This window comes from Eurypyga helias, unplaced genomic scaffold (assembly GCF_000690775.1).
Source record: "Eurypyga helias isolate BGI_N326 unplaced genomic scaffold, ASM69077v1 scaffold30395, whole genome shotgun sequence".
Lineage (NCBI taxonomy): Eukaryota > Metazoa > Chordata > Aves > Eurypygiformes > Eurypygidae > Eurypyga > Eurypyga helias.
In genome coordinates, this window is record NW_010253933.1 from 17,552 (window position 1) to 32,804 (window position 15,253).

General features: G+C 40.2%; 1 protein-coding gene across 1 annotated transcript in view; it reads left to right on the top strand.

Moving 5' to 3' along the window:
* LOC104510548 (STE20/SPS1-related proline-alanine-rich protein kinase) overlaps positions 1-15,253 on the top strand; it is a gene marked incomplete at both ends in the record, with an annotated part of 24,133 nt that overhangs the window by 4,850 nt on the left and 4,030 nt on the right. The window contains 5 exons of the mRNA XM_010152832.1: positions 605-717; positions 5,754-5,862; positions 7,524-7,665; positions 9,540-9,595; positions 15,123-15,232. Of these exons, the coding sequence (XP_010151134.1) occupies positions 605-717; positions 5,754-5,862; positions 7,524-7,665; positions 9,540-9,595; positions 15,123-15,232 (530 nt within the window). The remainder of the gene's footprint in view (positions 1-604; positions 718-5,753; positions 5,863-7,523; positions 7,666-9,539; positions 9,596-15,122; positions 15,233-15,253) is intronic.

The following is a 15,253-nucleotide window of genomic DNA, read 5'->3' on the forward strand; positions in this document are numbered from 1 at the left end:
CGTTGATCTCGTCGGTGTGACACTTGTGCCTCCTGCACTCTTTACAAGAATCAGCATGCTTTTTGTGGGATGTTACCCTAATCCCGATGAAAGGTGGAACTGTACAAGATTTGGCATGCACAATTTTACTGATATTTTTCTGTTCATTGCATAAAATGCAATGGTCCCTGATAAACAGGGACTGACCGGAAAGAACAGAAATAACATTTGATACGGCATGGGCTCCCTGCCCCTCCATGTAATGTTTTGAATCGTGTTAACTGTGCAAGTCATGTTCGTGATTAAAACAGATGTGTCCAAAGGCAAAAACATAATAGTTCTCCAGTTATATGAAGTGCTTTGAGATGGTTGGCTGTGACTTGATAAATGAGCACATCACTTTAAATTGTTGGCTTGGGAATTTTTTGTGGTGTATGGAACAGAAACTTTGAGGTTTTTCTTCTCCATTTGAGAGGTGTGCAAGCTGACTTGCTAGCGGAAAGGTATGCATGTGGGGAAAGTACTGGAAAAGGACAAACAGCAAATTTTAAGTTCTTTGTCAGTGTGGGTTTCTTACGATGGTCACTGGTTTAAACTCCTGTGTTCCTTTTCTGCCCTTTTCCAGGTAGTGGTGCTACAGCGGTTGTCCAGGCAGCACTATGCAAACCCAGGCAAGAACGTGTAGCAATAAAGAGGATCAACTTGGAAAAATGCCAAACCAGTATGGATGAATTACTTGTAAGTAAATCAGAGGGGGAAATATTACATAGAGGCTATCTTCTGTTTTGGTTTTTGGTTTTCGCTTGGTCCAAGAGTGAGGGTAGAATTTTATGCAGGATAATAGTGAAAAAAAGATTTTAAAATGACCTAAAAGAAGTATGCCCTTCCGTTAAAAGTATATTTTATTGATGTATATTTTTCTAATGCCACAAAACCGAGAAGTGCAAATTTGAATCTTGGGATAACCAGCTGTTGACAACCATGGGAAGAACCTTACACCTTGCTTTCTAGAGACTCAGTTTTCAAGGGATTACTGTCTGGTTGTCCGTCTTTTCTTAATAACGAGGAAAGATAAATTTTCCTTCGGTTAAACACAAATTAAAAATAGAAAGATAAAATTCAGTAGGTCTCCTTAAAATGTCTAAAACACCAAAACCTGGCAAAAACTAGTTGTTGGATCATTTTGTAATGATCACTTTTGAGGGGGAATGTAGGAATAGCTACACTGCTATCTACACAAGGAAACTTAAAGCTAGTTAACATGTGTTTGTCCAATAGGCCATACCAAGCCATCTGAGGAATGCTGTTTGTTTGGGTCCCTGATCAGAGGAGGAAGGGACCTGTAACGTGGCCCTTTGTAAAAGGCACTGCAAAAGTTTTTCCTCTGCACTGGTTATGGCAATCCAGACAAAGTCACAAAGAATTGCTAAAAACCAAAACCTGTTCCTTTGTAATGCTCCTAGTCAGGTGCTTATAAGACTAATGCATATATATAGGCAGCATAATGAGAGTTGAAGGACACAAAACCATTCTAAAAGTGAGAACACTCTCTTCTGTTCCACAGGTTATACTACTGCCTAGAGACTGTGGGCTTTTTCTAATGCAGAAATTCCTGCCTCTGAAGGAAATGAGCTCCTCAGCAGGGAATTGCCAGTGCAAAAGATATCTTGAATTTGATTCAGAGGGTATGGTCCATCCAGTTTCTTCAGATAAAATGGCTTGTTTACAGTGGAGGACCCAAAATGCTCTTCCCCTGGTGATTGATGGCATTCGCCTTCAGTTTATGTAACAGTTTGTATGGGACGTTGTTGTGTTTTTTAAAAGAGGATTGTGGTAGTGGAAGCAGCCTCTGAGGTAGTGAGACTTATGTCAACCAACAACTCAAAGATAGATTTTGAATTGTGTTTAGAAAGAACAGCCCAAGGTGAGATGCTGTGTTTGATGTATTAACATCTACAGCCCATAAAGAACATTTCTGTAGAACCGAAAATACTTACCATCGTAATATAAAATGGCTAAAATGTGGTGTGTTTTTTTTTTTTATTAGAATTTGAACTACTAGTGGGAATTAAGAGTTAAAAAGTTAAAACAAATAAAACCAGAAAAAAACTACTAAAAATCTGTGATAGACATCCAGGTGGTCTAGAGAAACTACTGCAGTTAGTTACCAGCTTGTACAAAGTTCCCTTAGCAAGTGTTTGTGTATCTTTGCTGCTGACATCTCCACTATCTAACAAATGAGGCAATAGGTCATGAATTTTTGGTCCCATGTTGCTTTCTTTTGGTACAAAGACATCTGTCCATACCATCTTTTTCAATTTTTCTAACATGTCAATTTCTGCTTTTCTGTGTTCAGATTTTGTGTTTCTTTTATTTGTTGATCTGTTTTGATCTGAACATAAATTCTGGCTTTCTGAGTTCCTGTTTAGGAGGATAAAAAAAAAAAAGGGCCATGTATTACTCATTTTATTTTTATAGGTGCATACACACATGGGCATGCCTACATATACATATTTTAAGTTTTTCTTGTGAGGCAAAGTATACTTACTCTGACTTTACTCTGACTGAGCTATAATACAGAGATTTAAAAATTTTGTTTAAAAAATAGAGATGTTATTCTGGAAAAGGGTGTATTGACACTTTTATTTCAGTTGATAACACTTGAATGCTCTTGTGTTTTGGGTTTTTGACATAATTTTTGAATCTGGTCAGTTTTTAATCACTTATTTTTCTGATCAAAGAGTTTCCATTGGCACAGGGGTTTTCTGAAATTCTGTCTGCCCTCTGAACATGCTGATTTGTAAAACCCTGCAGCTGAGGGCTTACAGATGGTGTGCAGAGGCACCCTCAGAAATTCTCAGCTGTGTGGCCTTCAGAGAAGTGGAAAATGCAGCAAGCCTGGTCCCCACAAAGCAGATTTAGGATTTGGTCTCGTGTCAATTAAAATAGAAAGGCAGTGGGGGAGGGAGTTTAAATACTATGAAGGTTACACAAACCGCCATACTTCTGAAACTGAATACTCTGTTTCCTGCAATGTCCTGTGTTCTCACTACTGTAAGCTAAATGTAACCTAATCCCCCGAGCCAAAGAAAAAGTTCCTGTCCTTAGTATTGTCCTGACTGGGTATCTTCCACCATCCCCTTACCTCCAGCTTTTAAAACCAAACCAACCACTCAACATCACAAACCAAAGAATATTCTATAGAGTGCCTTATTTGATTGAACAGACTATCTAAACTGTTTGCATTTCTGCTCTGGATAGCCCTTTGAGGCACGCTCTCTGGAGGAGCCTCTCGCGTGTTGTTCCCAACCCCTCAAACAGCTGTACCCCAGGTGTCCAAGGAGGAGGCTGCAGGGAAGCACCCACAGAGCTGCGTCGCCCTCCTGGTCACTGGGAGCTGGGCCCGGCCCTGTGGGTGCTGCAGCTGAGCACTGAAAGGAGCCCTCTCCCAGTTGCTGATTAACTGTGTCACCCGCTTGCCCTCAGGCCAACACACCTTTTTGTGCAGCTGCTCAGTGAAACTGGATCAGGAATAACCTGGCCGAAAAGAAGTTAGCTTTTAACCTGGGCGTGTTTCCTGATGCAGTGCACAAACACTTGTGATAGCACAAGGGAGGGAGAAGCAGAGGAGGGAGGGAGAGGTTTTAAGAGCTGTTACGCCTATGCTGTTGAACGTCTAAAGTGATATGAATGTGGAGAAGGCTCCGGGGCGTTATCCTGGAACTCCTGTTGCAAGCTTTTCCTCTGATAGTGTATTTTAGTTGAATGCTTTTCTCTCTCACCTGTGTGTATCGTGGGCCTCAGCCAAATAACTGACGTTTGTGGAGACTTGCCATGCCATTCTGTGTGCGATAGCAGCTCTCCAGAACTGTTATTTTCCTGACTAAAATTTAGTCCCTCATCTTTCCTGGGGTGCTTTTTGTTTGTTCATTTTTGGTTTGCAAAGACTCTCTTTGGAAAAAGTCAGCAAAGCTGAGACATAAGGTGTCTTTGGCCATGGTTGCTGTGATAGCTCAATTTTTCTTGATGATGTGATGCAGGCAGACAATATATATTCAAATCCCTTTTCAGTTAAAGGTATTGAAGTTTACCACAGTCAATGAGTTACATTTCTGCACTGTTAATGTGTATAATGTGTAAATAGATGAGGTGTATTTTTGCCCAGTACTGGGAGATAGACTTTCTGAGCCATTGTTATATTACCAGCATAGGAAAACAATAAAATAATATAAGAAATGAGATAGTAGTAATAAAGAGTGGGAGAGTTACAGTTAAGATTTGGTATGGATGGCTGAATTAAGAACCTGAGCTAGTATTTTGACTTGTGTTTAAGCTGACATGTCTTCTGGGAAAGAGAAATGTGCCCCACACATCTTACTTCTGTTGCCCACCTACTGTCTCCTGGGGAGGGGGGTGGGGGAAGCTATTTTGCAAATTGCTCAGTTATTCAGGCTGATTGCATGACTATCCAGGCATTCATCCTTCTGTGGTTCAGGGCTCAGAAGTTGCCCAAGGAGGAGGACTTTTGACAGCAGGTCTAGCTGCAGTGTGTGTTGAACTACAGCTGTATTAATAGTCACCAGCAGGCATCACGAGATGAAATCAGAGTCTTTAATACATATAATGAACATTTATGAGAATGTGGCTGCGATCTTGAGTGAGTTGCAAATAACAACAACAACAAACCCTCTTTCAAACCCTTGCTGAATGGAGGTTGAAAGTAAAAATGGCAGCTTTAATCAATCTCAGTGGGACTGCCACAGTGCCTACCTCGTGCCAGTGCTGGTGAGTCAGCATGTAACATGGCTCCACCTGAAAGCCGTTGCTTTTCAGGGAGGGAGGGGAGGTGGAAGAGTGTGGTTTTTAGCTGGATTGGCTGTCTGACTGGCTCACCCTCCAGAAGCATGTCCTCTAGCACCAGGGATGGATCAGGGCTGTGTGGCGAGAGGTGGAGAGGGAGAAGTAGGGTTGCAAGAGCTTAGGCTGATGTGGGGCCAAACCCACAGGTACAAAGGAGACCTAGATGCGCCTGTGTAAAGGATTGGTAGGATAATGAGAGCTGCCAGAAAGGTGTTACAGAAAATTATTTGAAAGAGTGAATAGAAAAAGGACTCTGCTTGAAATAACAGATACAAGGCAGCCATTCTTAATGTGTACAGCTGTGGTGTGTCATAGATGGTGCTACTTGGTCGTGCCACATTGTGCATCTGTTGATGACTGTGTGCTGCTCTAGTCAATTGTTTCCTATGACTTTTGGTCTGTAACATTGCTTTTTCCTCTTGCACTTTTGTTTGATCACGTGTCTCTGGTCCATCGCACAGTAGCTGAGCCAGTGGTGCTGTGTCCTTTGTCTGACAGCTTCCTTCCTCCTTTCCCCCCTGCTCCTGTTCTACTCTTTTCACATCCCTTTTGAACAGGAAAGGCAGTAGGTTTAGATCTTTCCTTGTGTTTTGTTGTCTAGCCTGTGCCCACACATTCAGCTCTAGGAGACTGCTCATTCTTCATTGCTCACTCTGAATTTGGGAATTTAACAGTAATTTATTTGCTACTCTCAGAAGAAAATTGATGTAATTATGCCTGAATCTCCTGGCCAAACCTCCCTCATGTTCTTCGCAGTAATATTTTGTCTTGCATGCAGATCTGTAGATAAATTGAAATGTTTTGTTGCCTTGATGCACGTTCTGTGCGTATTTCACTTTGAAAATGAAATATTGTCTCTATACAAGCAGAACTGATAGCTGCCTGTGTTATGCTGGGCTTTGTATTTCTTACAGAAAGAAATTCAAGCAATGAGTCAATGCAATCACCCCAATGTGGTGACCTATTACACATCTTTTGTGGTGAAGGATGAACTTTGGCTGGTTATGAAGCTGTTAAGTGGGGGTAAGTTACTGGTTTTACTTGTTTAGCTGCGAGGAAATTGTATAATTTTTTTTCTAATACACCTTCTTTGAGTTAATTGACCTAAACCAAGTAAGGAGGGAGGAGAGAGACTACACAGGGTGAAACTTCAGATGTAGGTGTGTTATAGTAGGAATGTGCAAGCTTAAAAAATTTGTGTATGTGTCTTGACAGTACAGGCTAAGAATTACTGAGGTAAATTCTGTTGATCTAACTAATGTGGTTTTAAAATTCTGAATCAATATATTAAAATTCTTTATTAAGGCTGTGAAGGCAAAACTGATGAGTAGTCACTTTCGTCAGTGTGGCCTTCTTTTTTTGAGTTGCTTTAGAATCTACTCTTTTTTGTAAAAATGCATGTATTTCTGACTTCATAGTAAGTATTTCTCATTCCTTATTTGAGGAAGATTCTTCCTAGGACAGGCATTGTACATAGAATCACAGAATCATAGAATGGTTAGGGTTGGAAGGGACCTTAAAGATCATCTAGTCCCACCCCCCCTGCCATGGGCAGGGACACCTTGCACTAGACCAGGTTGCTGAAAGCCACATCCAGCCTGGCCTTGAAGACATCCAGGGATGGGGCATCCACAACATCTCTGGGCAACCTGTTCCAGTGCCTCAGCACCCTCTCTGTGAAGAACTTCTTCCTGATATCTAATCTAAACCTCCCTGATTTCAATTTAAACCCATTACCCCTTGTCCTGTCACTACAGGCCCTTGTAAAAAGTCCTCTCCCAGCACCCTTGTAGGCCCCCATGTTGCATCCTTTTATTGCTTAAGCTAACCAAAGACTCATTGTAGTTTTTATTATGGTGCTTAATGGTATAAAACTTTTATCTGTTTCTGGGGGAGGAAAAAGGGGCTGAACTGAATGTGCTTGTAGCTTAGAAAAGTGAGACTCCAAAATAAGATGTGGTGGTCCTGTTTGCTACATGATATTCTTCAGGATTAGTCTTGGTGGCAGCAGACTACTGCACCATTGTGCTAGAAAGCAAGGATGGGCAGTGCTTGTAAAATAACACTTGTTACATCACATTTGGTTGAATTATTCAGTTCAGTCAAAAGCAAACATCGACTCTGAGAGAAACCAGTGAATCATGGCAGGAATTTACTGTGAGCTGTTGAAAAACGCTTGGGTAAAAAGAAAATGTTGCTATTAGTTTCCTTGAAATGTATAATAACTGAAGTTCAGTGTCAAACTGGGTGTCACTAGGAATATTGTCCTCATTTTGTTGCAGAGAGTATCTCCTTCCAGTCTTGCAGCTGCATGTTTACATCACGAAGACATGAACCACAATCTAAGCTGGACAATAAACCAGAACCTTTGCTGTACATGACTGCTTACATGTGGGACACTCATGAATTTTTAATAAATGGTAGCTTAGAAAGCTGTTAGCAGATCTTTCTAATGGATCATTAAGCACTACAGGATTCTGGACAAAAAAACAGTGCTTGTTTCTCATTTGAAAGAGCTAGTGGTGTGCTTTATTCTGAGAGCTAATTACATGAGGTCTTTATGTGTTACATGCGAAGATTTGAATTGCAGTAACATAGAAGGAATGAAGAAATATAACTTTTTCAAGAATCTGATATGATAATGCTGTATATATGCTTTCTTCTTTCCTGGATCTGCAACATAGGTTCAATGCTTGATATAATCAAGTATATAATCAACAGAGGAGAGCACAAAAACGGTGTCCTTGAAGAGCCCATAATAGCAACAATTCTTAAAGAAGTTTTGGAGGGTTTAGACTATCTACACAGGAATGGGCAAATTCACAGGTAGGAGCATGTACACAGTGAAAAGCATTGTCGATGTTGTGTGTATAGTTGATACTGGTCAGCTGCAGTTGCTTGGCTAAACAGGTTGTATTGCCTCTTGCCCATAGTGTAAATGCAATCAGTAATTCTCAAATGATAACGCTTGGGCAGATGCTGTAATCTTGACTGCAGTTTGTCACTATTAGTTAGTACTTGCCTGGTCTTTATCCTGTCTGTCTTTCTTAGAGTTGGGTCAGGTCTGTGCTGCACTAAGTATGCCAGAACTGTGGTCTATACTCCTGGTACTCCAAATATCTAGTCTGTGTCTAGTTTATGTCATAAGGCCTGTGACTTCGCTTTGTGTTGCACAGAAACGCATAATGTTGGGCAATGGGGCCCTGCTGTATAAATGTGAAATTCATTATTTCCTAGCTCTCAGTCACGTCTATTAGTACTCTACAGCCCTCTCTTTATCATCACACGTGAAGCTGGGATGGGCGCTATGGAACTGTGTCTCGGTGTATATGCATGTAGTGATTGTTCTCTTCTATATATTCTCTCTCCACTGCCTTCCTCTCTGTAAACTGTGCAGGTGATCTATACGTATCTGCTATAGCAACCCACAGCTTGCTTCCACTCTCTGGATGTTGGAAGTGCTGTACTCTGACCTCCCTGATTAATCTTACTGAGGTGAATTTGCCTTTTAATGAAGGTGCCTACAACAGGCTCTCTTTCAAGCATTAGCTGTTTTTAAGAGAATCTTAAAAACTAAAGACAGATTTGCTGCAGACAGAACACTGAGAATGGATGGAGGTAGTGCAGATGTAGCACAGTAATTGTTCTCTGTACTTTTTATGTCTCATCTTATAAACGAACTGCCTCTGATGTAAATCAAGAACTATTTCCTCCTTTTGCAGAGAGAAAATTGAGATAAATGGAGAAATAAAGAACAATTATCTTGACTTCTGGTCTGGAATGTCAAAGATCTGCCTCAAACCTTAATTCATAGTCTTCTGTTAAGCTGATATTGTTGCGGAAGGAACACTCATTAGTTTTTAAGGATAACAGGACCCTTTGAGATTGGATTTGGCAATTGCTCATGTCTATTTTAAAGGACCTTAAAAAGGATAAAAAGAGAGAAATCTATTTGTTACATTTGAGATTTCTCCTTTTTTATAACATCTAATTTGTAACCTGAGCAGCACCACAGATGCCCTGGTGAAGTTGATACAGTGTGCATTCCTTTTCCCATATATGCTGTAGGTGAAAGCTGTGGTAGTTTGGGGAACGGTGTTCCCTGCGGTATTTTCCAGTTGGAAATGTTTTCCAGATTGTTCAAGGATTTTGTTCTGTGGTTTCGATGCATTCTTGTTTATGTACATGGAAACAGGTTATATTATCTTTCACTGGCAGTATGTTAAATATTTTCAGTAAATCTTAGAAAGATTGGTTTGCTCACATTCTTAAAGCTTATGATATATTCTGTATGAAAGAATTATCCCATGCATTAAGAATGGGATGCACATTTCTAATTAAAAACACCAAAAAACAAAACCCAAAAAACAACAGCCAAGAAAGTTTCTTCTTAATATAGTGAATAGAGTGTTAAATGGATCTAGTTGACTGTTAAGAACACGCTGAATTTTTGGCAGTGTCAAGTAACTTTTTTGGCAGTGTCAACATAACCACTTAACCACATCGTGGTACCCTATAGCAAAATACGGTTGCTGTTCCTGAGCTTTAATAGCTTGGTTGGGTGGAAATCTGCAGTATATTTACCTTTTTGTCTTTTAAATTTTAAAGTGATAGCTTGTGAATTATTATGCAACATTTCGTTACTTACATAAAATGTGCATATATGTAGTTTCATACAAACTTCTGTTTCTACATTCTAGAGATTTGAAGGCTGGCAATATTCTTCTGGGTGAAGATGGCTCTGTTCAAATAGCAGGTGATGGCTTTGGTAAAGTAATGGCTAAATAAAAGAAAAATGTAATTGGCAGCTGGATTAAGGGCAACAGATGCAGGGTTTTCTGTTGCCTTTTAACTATTCCTTTTGGAGTGCTGTAGCTGCAAGTTACCCACTTTCACATTTCATGGTTCTTGGTTAATGATACATGATTTAGAAATCATTTATGTTATATATTATATTTATATATTTAGAAATATATTTCTGTGTCTCATCAAGTACATAAGGAAACTTTAAAATGTCGTCTTAATATTTCCTTTTGAATCACCCATGTACCTTAAACAGCTCACAAGCAGTAGCAACTCGTATTTCTGTTCAAGTTTATTTCATTTCTTTCTGCAAGTGATTGTGATAGTTCTTGGGGATTCAAAAATCTGTATGTACTGCCCTTCATGAGGACCTTGGCTATAACTTAACTAGTCACTGACATGCATGAGAGAGATCTCGCTGAGAATTATTTTTGGCATTTCTGCTATTTGTCTTGCAATAGTATCGGGTGGATACAGTTCAGCATCTTAAATATCCTCTCAATATATCTGTATGCTTCTTCAGTGATGGTCTATGAGAATCAAATTATTCGTTCTTAAGAGCTTAAGTACTGAGTAAGACCCCATATCCCATCTCTCAACTTAGTATCAGATATCTGGAAAATAGAGGGAACAGGTGGTGATACCTGCTGCCACTCCCAGCATATTCCCAGGCCTTTCATAGTTGGTGACCCAGCGACGAAACCTTTTTATTTAGTAGCCCTCAGTAACACAAATGGCTATAGCCAAGAGTTGTTCTTTTTTATATATACAGTGCTTTCAAAGTACCGTGTAGATGTGTATTTTGAGGGCTTTAATACACCGGTGTCTGAAATCTATGAAACTGGGTGGGAGAAGATTGGCTGGCAGGTGAACTATTTACTAATTGGAGCAGTTTTAAGTCTTCCATTTTGAGTTCAAGAGTCCTTAAATAAGGGTAGTCAATTTTACAGACTTGAGTTTTGGTAAGATACTTAATGTTTATTTATTCACGTGATTATACCCTACAGTTGCCTTTGCTTTGTATAGCACGTTGGGCAACTGCTGAGATTGTAGGTCTGTGTTGTTCAAGTATTTTTTAGATCGTCTCATACTGTAAAGGAGTGTATGTCTGGACAACCAACTTAATTAGAACTAATAATAAGAACTAAAAAGTTGAAAGATAAAATCTCATAAGCCATCTGAAATAAAGCTGTTGACTTTACATTACTACTTTCACACATAATCAAATCTAGACTCCCGGTAATCAGATAACATTCAAACAGCAGCTTCATTTATCCCTTCCTAGTTCAACTCCAGGGCTTGGTTTCTTGACCTTTTCCTCCTTTTCTCTGTAGGCATTTTAACAAGTAAGGCTTTAATTGTGCTGCTAGGGCATTCAGTGCCTGCGGGACTGAGGAGGTTCAGTGGCTGGATAGGTATGTGGAATGTGTCTGTCGGTGATGCATTATTTCAATACCCGGTTATTTCTGATCTTCAGGGGAAGAGTGTAGCAGCGTGAAGCCTGTTTCTTTGTTGGCATGGAGCTATTCTGTTCGGGACAGCTGAACACTGTGCATTAACTGCAAGCCAATTTTGAATGTTAAAGAGGACAAAATTTATCTTTTCTACATCTTGCCTTGACAAAGTAAAATCTCCTTTCATCTTTGGAGAACACATACCTGATAATTTTGCTTTTTTATTTGCTAGAAGAACTTAGATTCTTCTGACTGCTTGTTTTCCTGCATCCCAAGCTTCTGTAGTGAAAAGGTGTATCCATAGGACACACTGCTAATACATATGAGGTGTAGTATTTGAAGACACAGTTGTCCATTAGCATTTCTTGGTTCTAAGGGGCTATGGCTCACAGATGAAGCTCAGCCTATGTTTCTCTGACAAAGGATCATGTGGAGATGTAGAAGAGCATAGATGCTTCAAAGAATTGGGATAGCTCTACAAAGACCTCTGATTATGGACCTTGGAGGTTCTGGGCAGAGAATCTTCTTGGTTTTTGGTGTGAAAGAGGGAAATACACATCTCTCTTCTATTTGAACTGGGGAGACTTACTTTTGTAGTAGAAAATTTCTCTATATGGAGCAAGAGACCTTTGGCTTATTCACAAATATTATGATAAATAAGTCACTGTGGTTCCTCAGCTCCAACATTGTACTTTAAACTATTGGGACTGTAACGTCTGGTGCTTTGGGCAAACAAGATGATTGAAACCCTCATGAAGTACCAGCCTTCTAAGCCTGAATTGCCTGGCAAGGGCTAAAATATCAAAGAAACCAATGAAGGAATAGATACGTGCGATGAGGTAAGCAGCATATAGCAAAGAGCAATCATACAGAGATACTGGTGGAAGTGTAGAAGGTATGGACTCTATGATGTGTTTAGTCCATACAAGAAATGAGAATTTCAATAAAACTTGTCAGAAAGAGAATGAGCGTTTTGAGGAGTCCAGGCAGAAGATCCTGCTCTTCGGTTTTGTGCACAGGTGGCTGTGTGAACTTACCCATTGCGTTAGTTGTTCTCAGGTTGTTCATTTCTGCGGAAATCCATACCCACAGAAATGCTTGGTAAAGATCTGGTTAAAAATAGGCAGAGCCTGTATCACAGATACTCAAGGTAGACAAGAGGAGAAAGGTTTATCAGGGACAATTGTTTGGCAACCCAAGCTTTCATATTCCAGCTGCAATCTCACAGGAGCTTGATGCTTTATTTCTCTCCCAGTCTTAACCCACACATGGCCCTGGCTGAGCCTTAGTCTAAATTCTACAGGCACTGTCAAGGTGAGAAGGTTAGGGGAGAAATGGTTTTGCAGCCTGTGCCTTCCTGCATCAGCTGCTTTGCAGCTCCGCTGCTGTGGAAGTGGTGGCTTTGTCTTTTTCCCAAGCCTGATCCTGACCCTAGAGCTTCATTTTGTCTGAGGCTTGGCCAAGCCCTGGGCCTGGCTGCTTTTGCAGCCTGTGCTGTCCCTTAGTGGGCTTCTTGCAGCCCAGCTCCTTTGAAGGCCATAGACCTTGTCTCTCTCCCAACCCTAACTGTGGATGTTGGCCTCGGCTGTGGCTTAGCCAAATGCCTAGCCCTGGCTGACGTGAAACAGATATTAGGGAGGGAATAAATGATTTGTAGACTATGCTTATTTGGGCAGCTCTGTTTCCTGTAAGTTCAGAATGCTTTACTTTACAGTTAGATCAGGGCTCTGCATTGAATTTGTTTTTTCTTTCATAGAATCATAGGATGGTTTGGGTTGGAAGGAACCTTAAAGATCATCTCGTTCCACCCCCCCTGCCATGGGCAGGGACACCTTCCACTAGACCAGGTTGCTCAAAGCCTCGTCCAGCCGGGCCTTGAAGACATCCAGGGAGGGGGCATCCACAGCTTCTCTGGGCAACCTGTTCCAGTGCGTCACCACCCTCTCTGTGAAGAACTTTTTCCTGATACCTAATCTAAATCTCCCTGCTTTAAATTTAAACCTGTTCCCCCTTGTCCTGTCACTACAGGCCCTTGTAAAAAGTCGCCACCCCCAGCTTCCTTGTAGGCCCCTTCAGGTACTGGGAAGTGCTGTAAGGTCTCCCCAGAGCCTTCTCTTCTCCAGGCTGAACAAGCCCAACTCTCTCAGCCTTTCTTCACAGGAGAGGTGCACCAGCCCTCTGAGCATCTTCGTGGCCTCCCCTGGACTCACTCCAACTGGTCTATATCCTTCCAGTGTTGTGGGTTCAGCTTTGGTATTAGCTGTGACATTTACTGCTTAACACTGTTGAATTGTTCAGCTCTTTCCTTGTAATACATTTCCCTTTCCTCTTTATGTAACTTATTCTCAATAATACATTGTCTCCTGTGTGATAGGAAACTTGCCACTGTAGGTCATGTCTGTTCTTAAACAACTTATATTTGTGAAAGCTATGGATAGCATGGGAAATTGAGGTCTTGTTTTTATTGATAGCTATCAAAGTGTTCTTTCTGTCTGTAAACATACAACAGTGTTTGACTAGTAATACAGTGAAATGTTCACTTGGCTTAGTTAAATACTCATCAGATCTTTCTCAGTGAGGTGTTGCAATATTTCATTTCGAAGCTCATGCAAAAAAGAGATTTTACTTAGTTTTTGGGTTGTGATTTTTCCCTTCATTGTCCTTCCTCACCCATTTCTGTTTGTTGTCCTTTTAAAAATTAATGTTATGTTAATAGGGGAAAACAGCATTAGGGGAGCAAATGTTAAGACAGGATTTTAGCTGTGTATTTCAGTTCCTGAAAGGACCTGTAAACAATTGTCCAAGACAAACGATCTTTTGTACTGAAAGGATATAATTTTTTATTCCATATCTCTCCTTTATCTGTTTCTTTATATGTTTGTTTATTTTTTTACTTATGTCTATCTGGCTTTTCCTTAGATGCAATAATTGCTCCTCAGAAAACTGTCACTGATACCAGCATTAATTTTTTTAAGGTATTAAAAACTTAAAGGCAGGTGCTTCTGAAGCTGTTCCTGCATTTCAGAAATACAACCAAAACCTGTCTGTTCTATAACTTACAGATTTGGGCGGGCGGGTGTGGGGGTGTGGAGGATTTTTTTCTTATTCATCAGACAAGCTGCAGGTAAAATTAAAGAACATTTCTTGAAGCTTGCTTCTTACTTGTGTATTGTATTTTGGTGTGTTTTGGCGATGTAGAAGAGGTCCAGAATTTGAGTCTGTGATGCTTAATGGTTGTTTAGTGGAAAGTTATGATAAAACTATTGATTTCCCACCCCTCCCCCCCAAACTTTAAAATCAGGGAACAACAGGAAAACAATAGGAAAAGAAAAATGGAAGTAGGTCTGTAGTAAACTACTTGATTTCAGTATAACTGGGTTGTAAATAGCATAGTCTAAAATATTCTTCATACGGCTCCATTCAAAATGACCCTATTTCTCCATAATCTTTCTTCCATTTATGCACTACATTTCCCATGTAGCTGTCACTCATGGAGTAACAGGTTAATGAAGCACTAAGGGTTGTTTTTGTTATTTTGGAATTCCAAAAAACTGTTCATGCCATGGTCTACTATTAAATATAGATTGTTGATCACTTTCCTGATTATCTTTGATGTGTCAAATCTCCATAAGTATGCAAATTATATATAATATCCCCTCTTGTTCAAATTGCATTCAAATTTAGTAGCTACACAGAAGTAGCTCCTTATCTTTGAACAATAGCAGATGCAAGCCTTTCAAACCACAGCTCTAAGTGCAGCCATGCTGGAGTCCTTTGTAACCTTGTTCAGGAACACACGTACCAGGAGATTGAACTTGAGGGTGCCCTTGTGCATGTCTCAGAGATAAAACTATACCATCTATTGAGTAGCATTTTAAGCCCAGCGTATCATGAACCAAAGGTAAGCTCTGCAATGGAGAGTTTCTGTAAGTAGACTGTTATGAATTGACTTAATTTCTGAAGTGTAAAACTTTTGCTTTGTTATTGGTAGTTTCAACAGATTTTATCTTTTTTCCCCCTTCTCAGATTTTGGCGTTAGTGCGTTTTTAGCAACGGGAGGTGATGTTACTCGTAATAAAGTAAGGAAGACATTTGTTGGTACTCCATGCTGGATGGCCCCTGAAGTTATGGAGCAGGTATTCCTAATATAGGGAAAG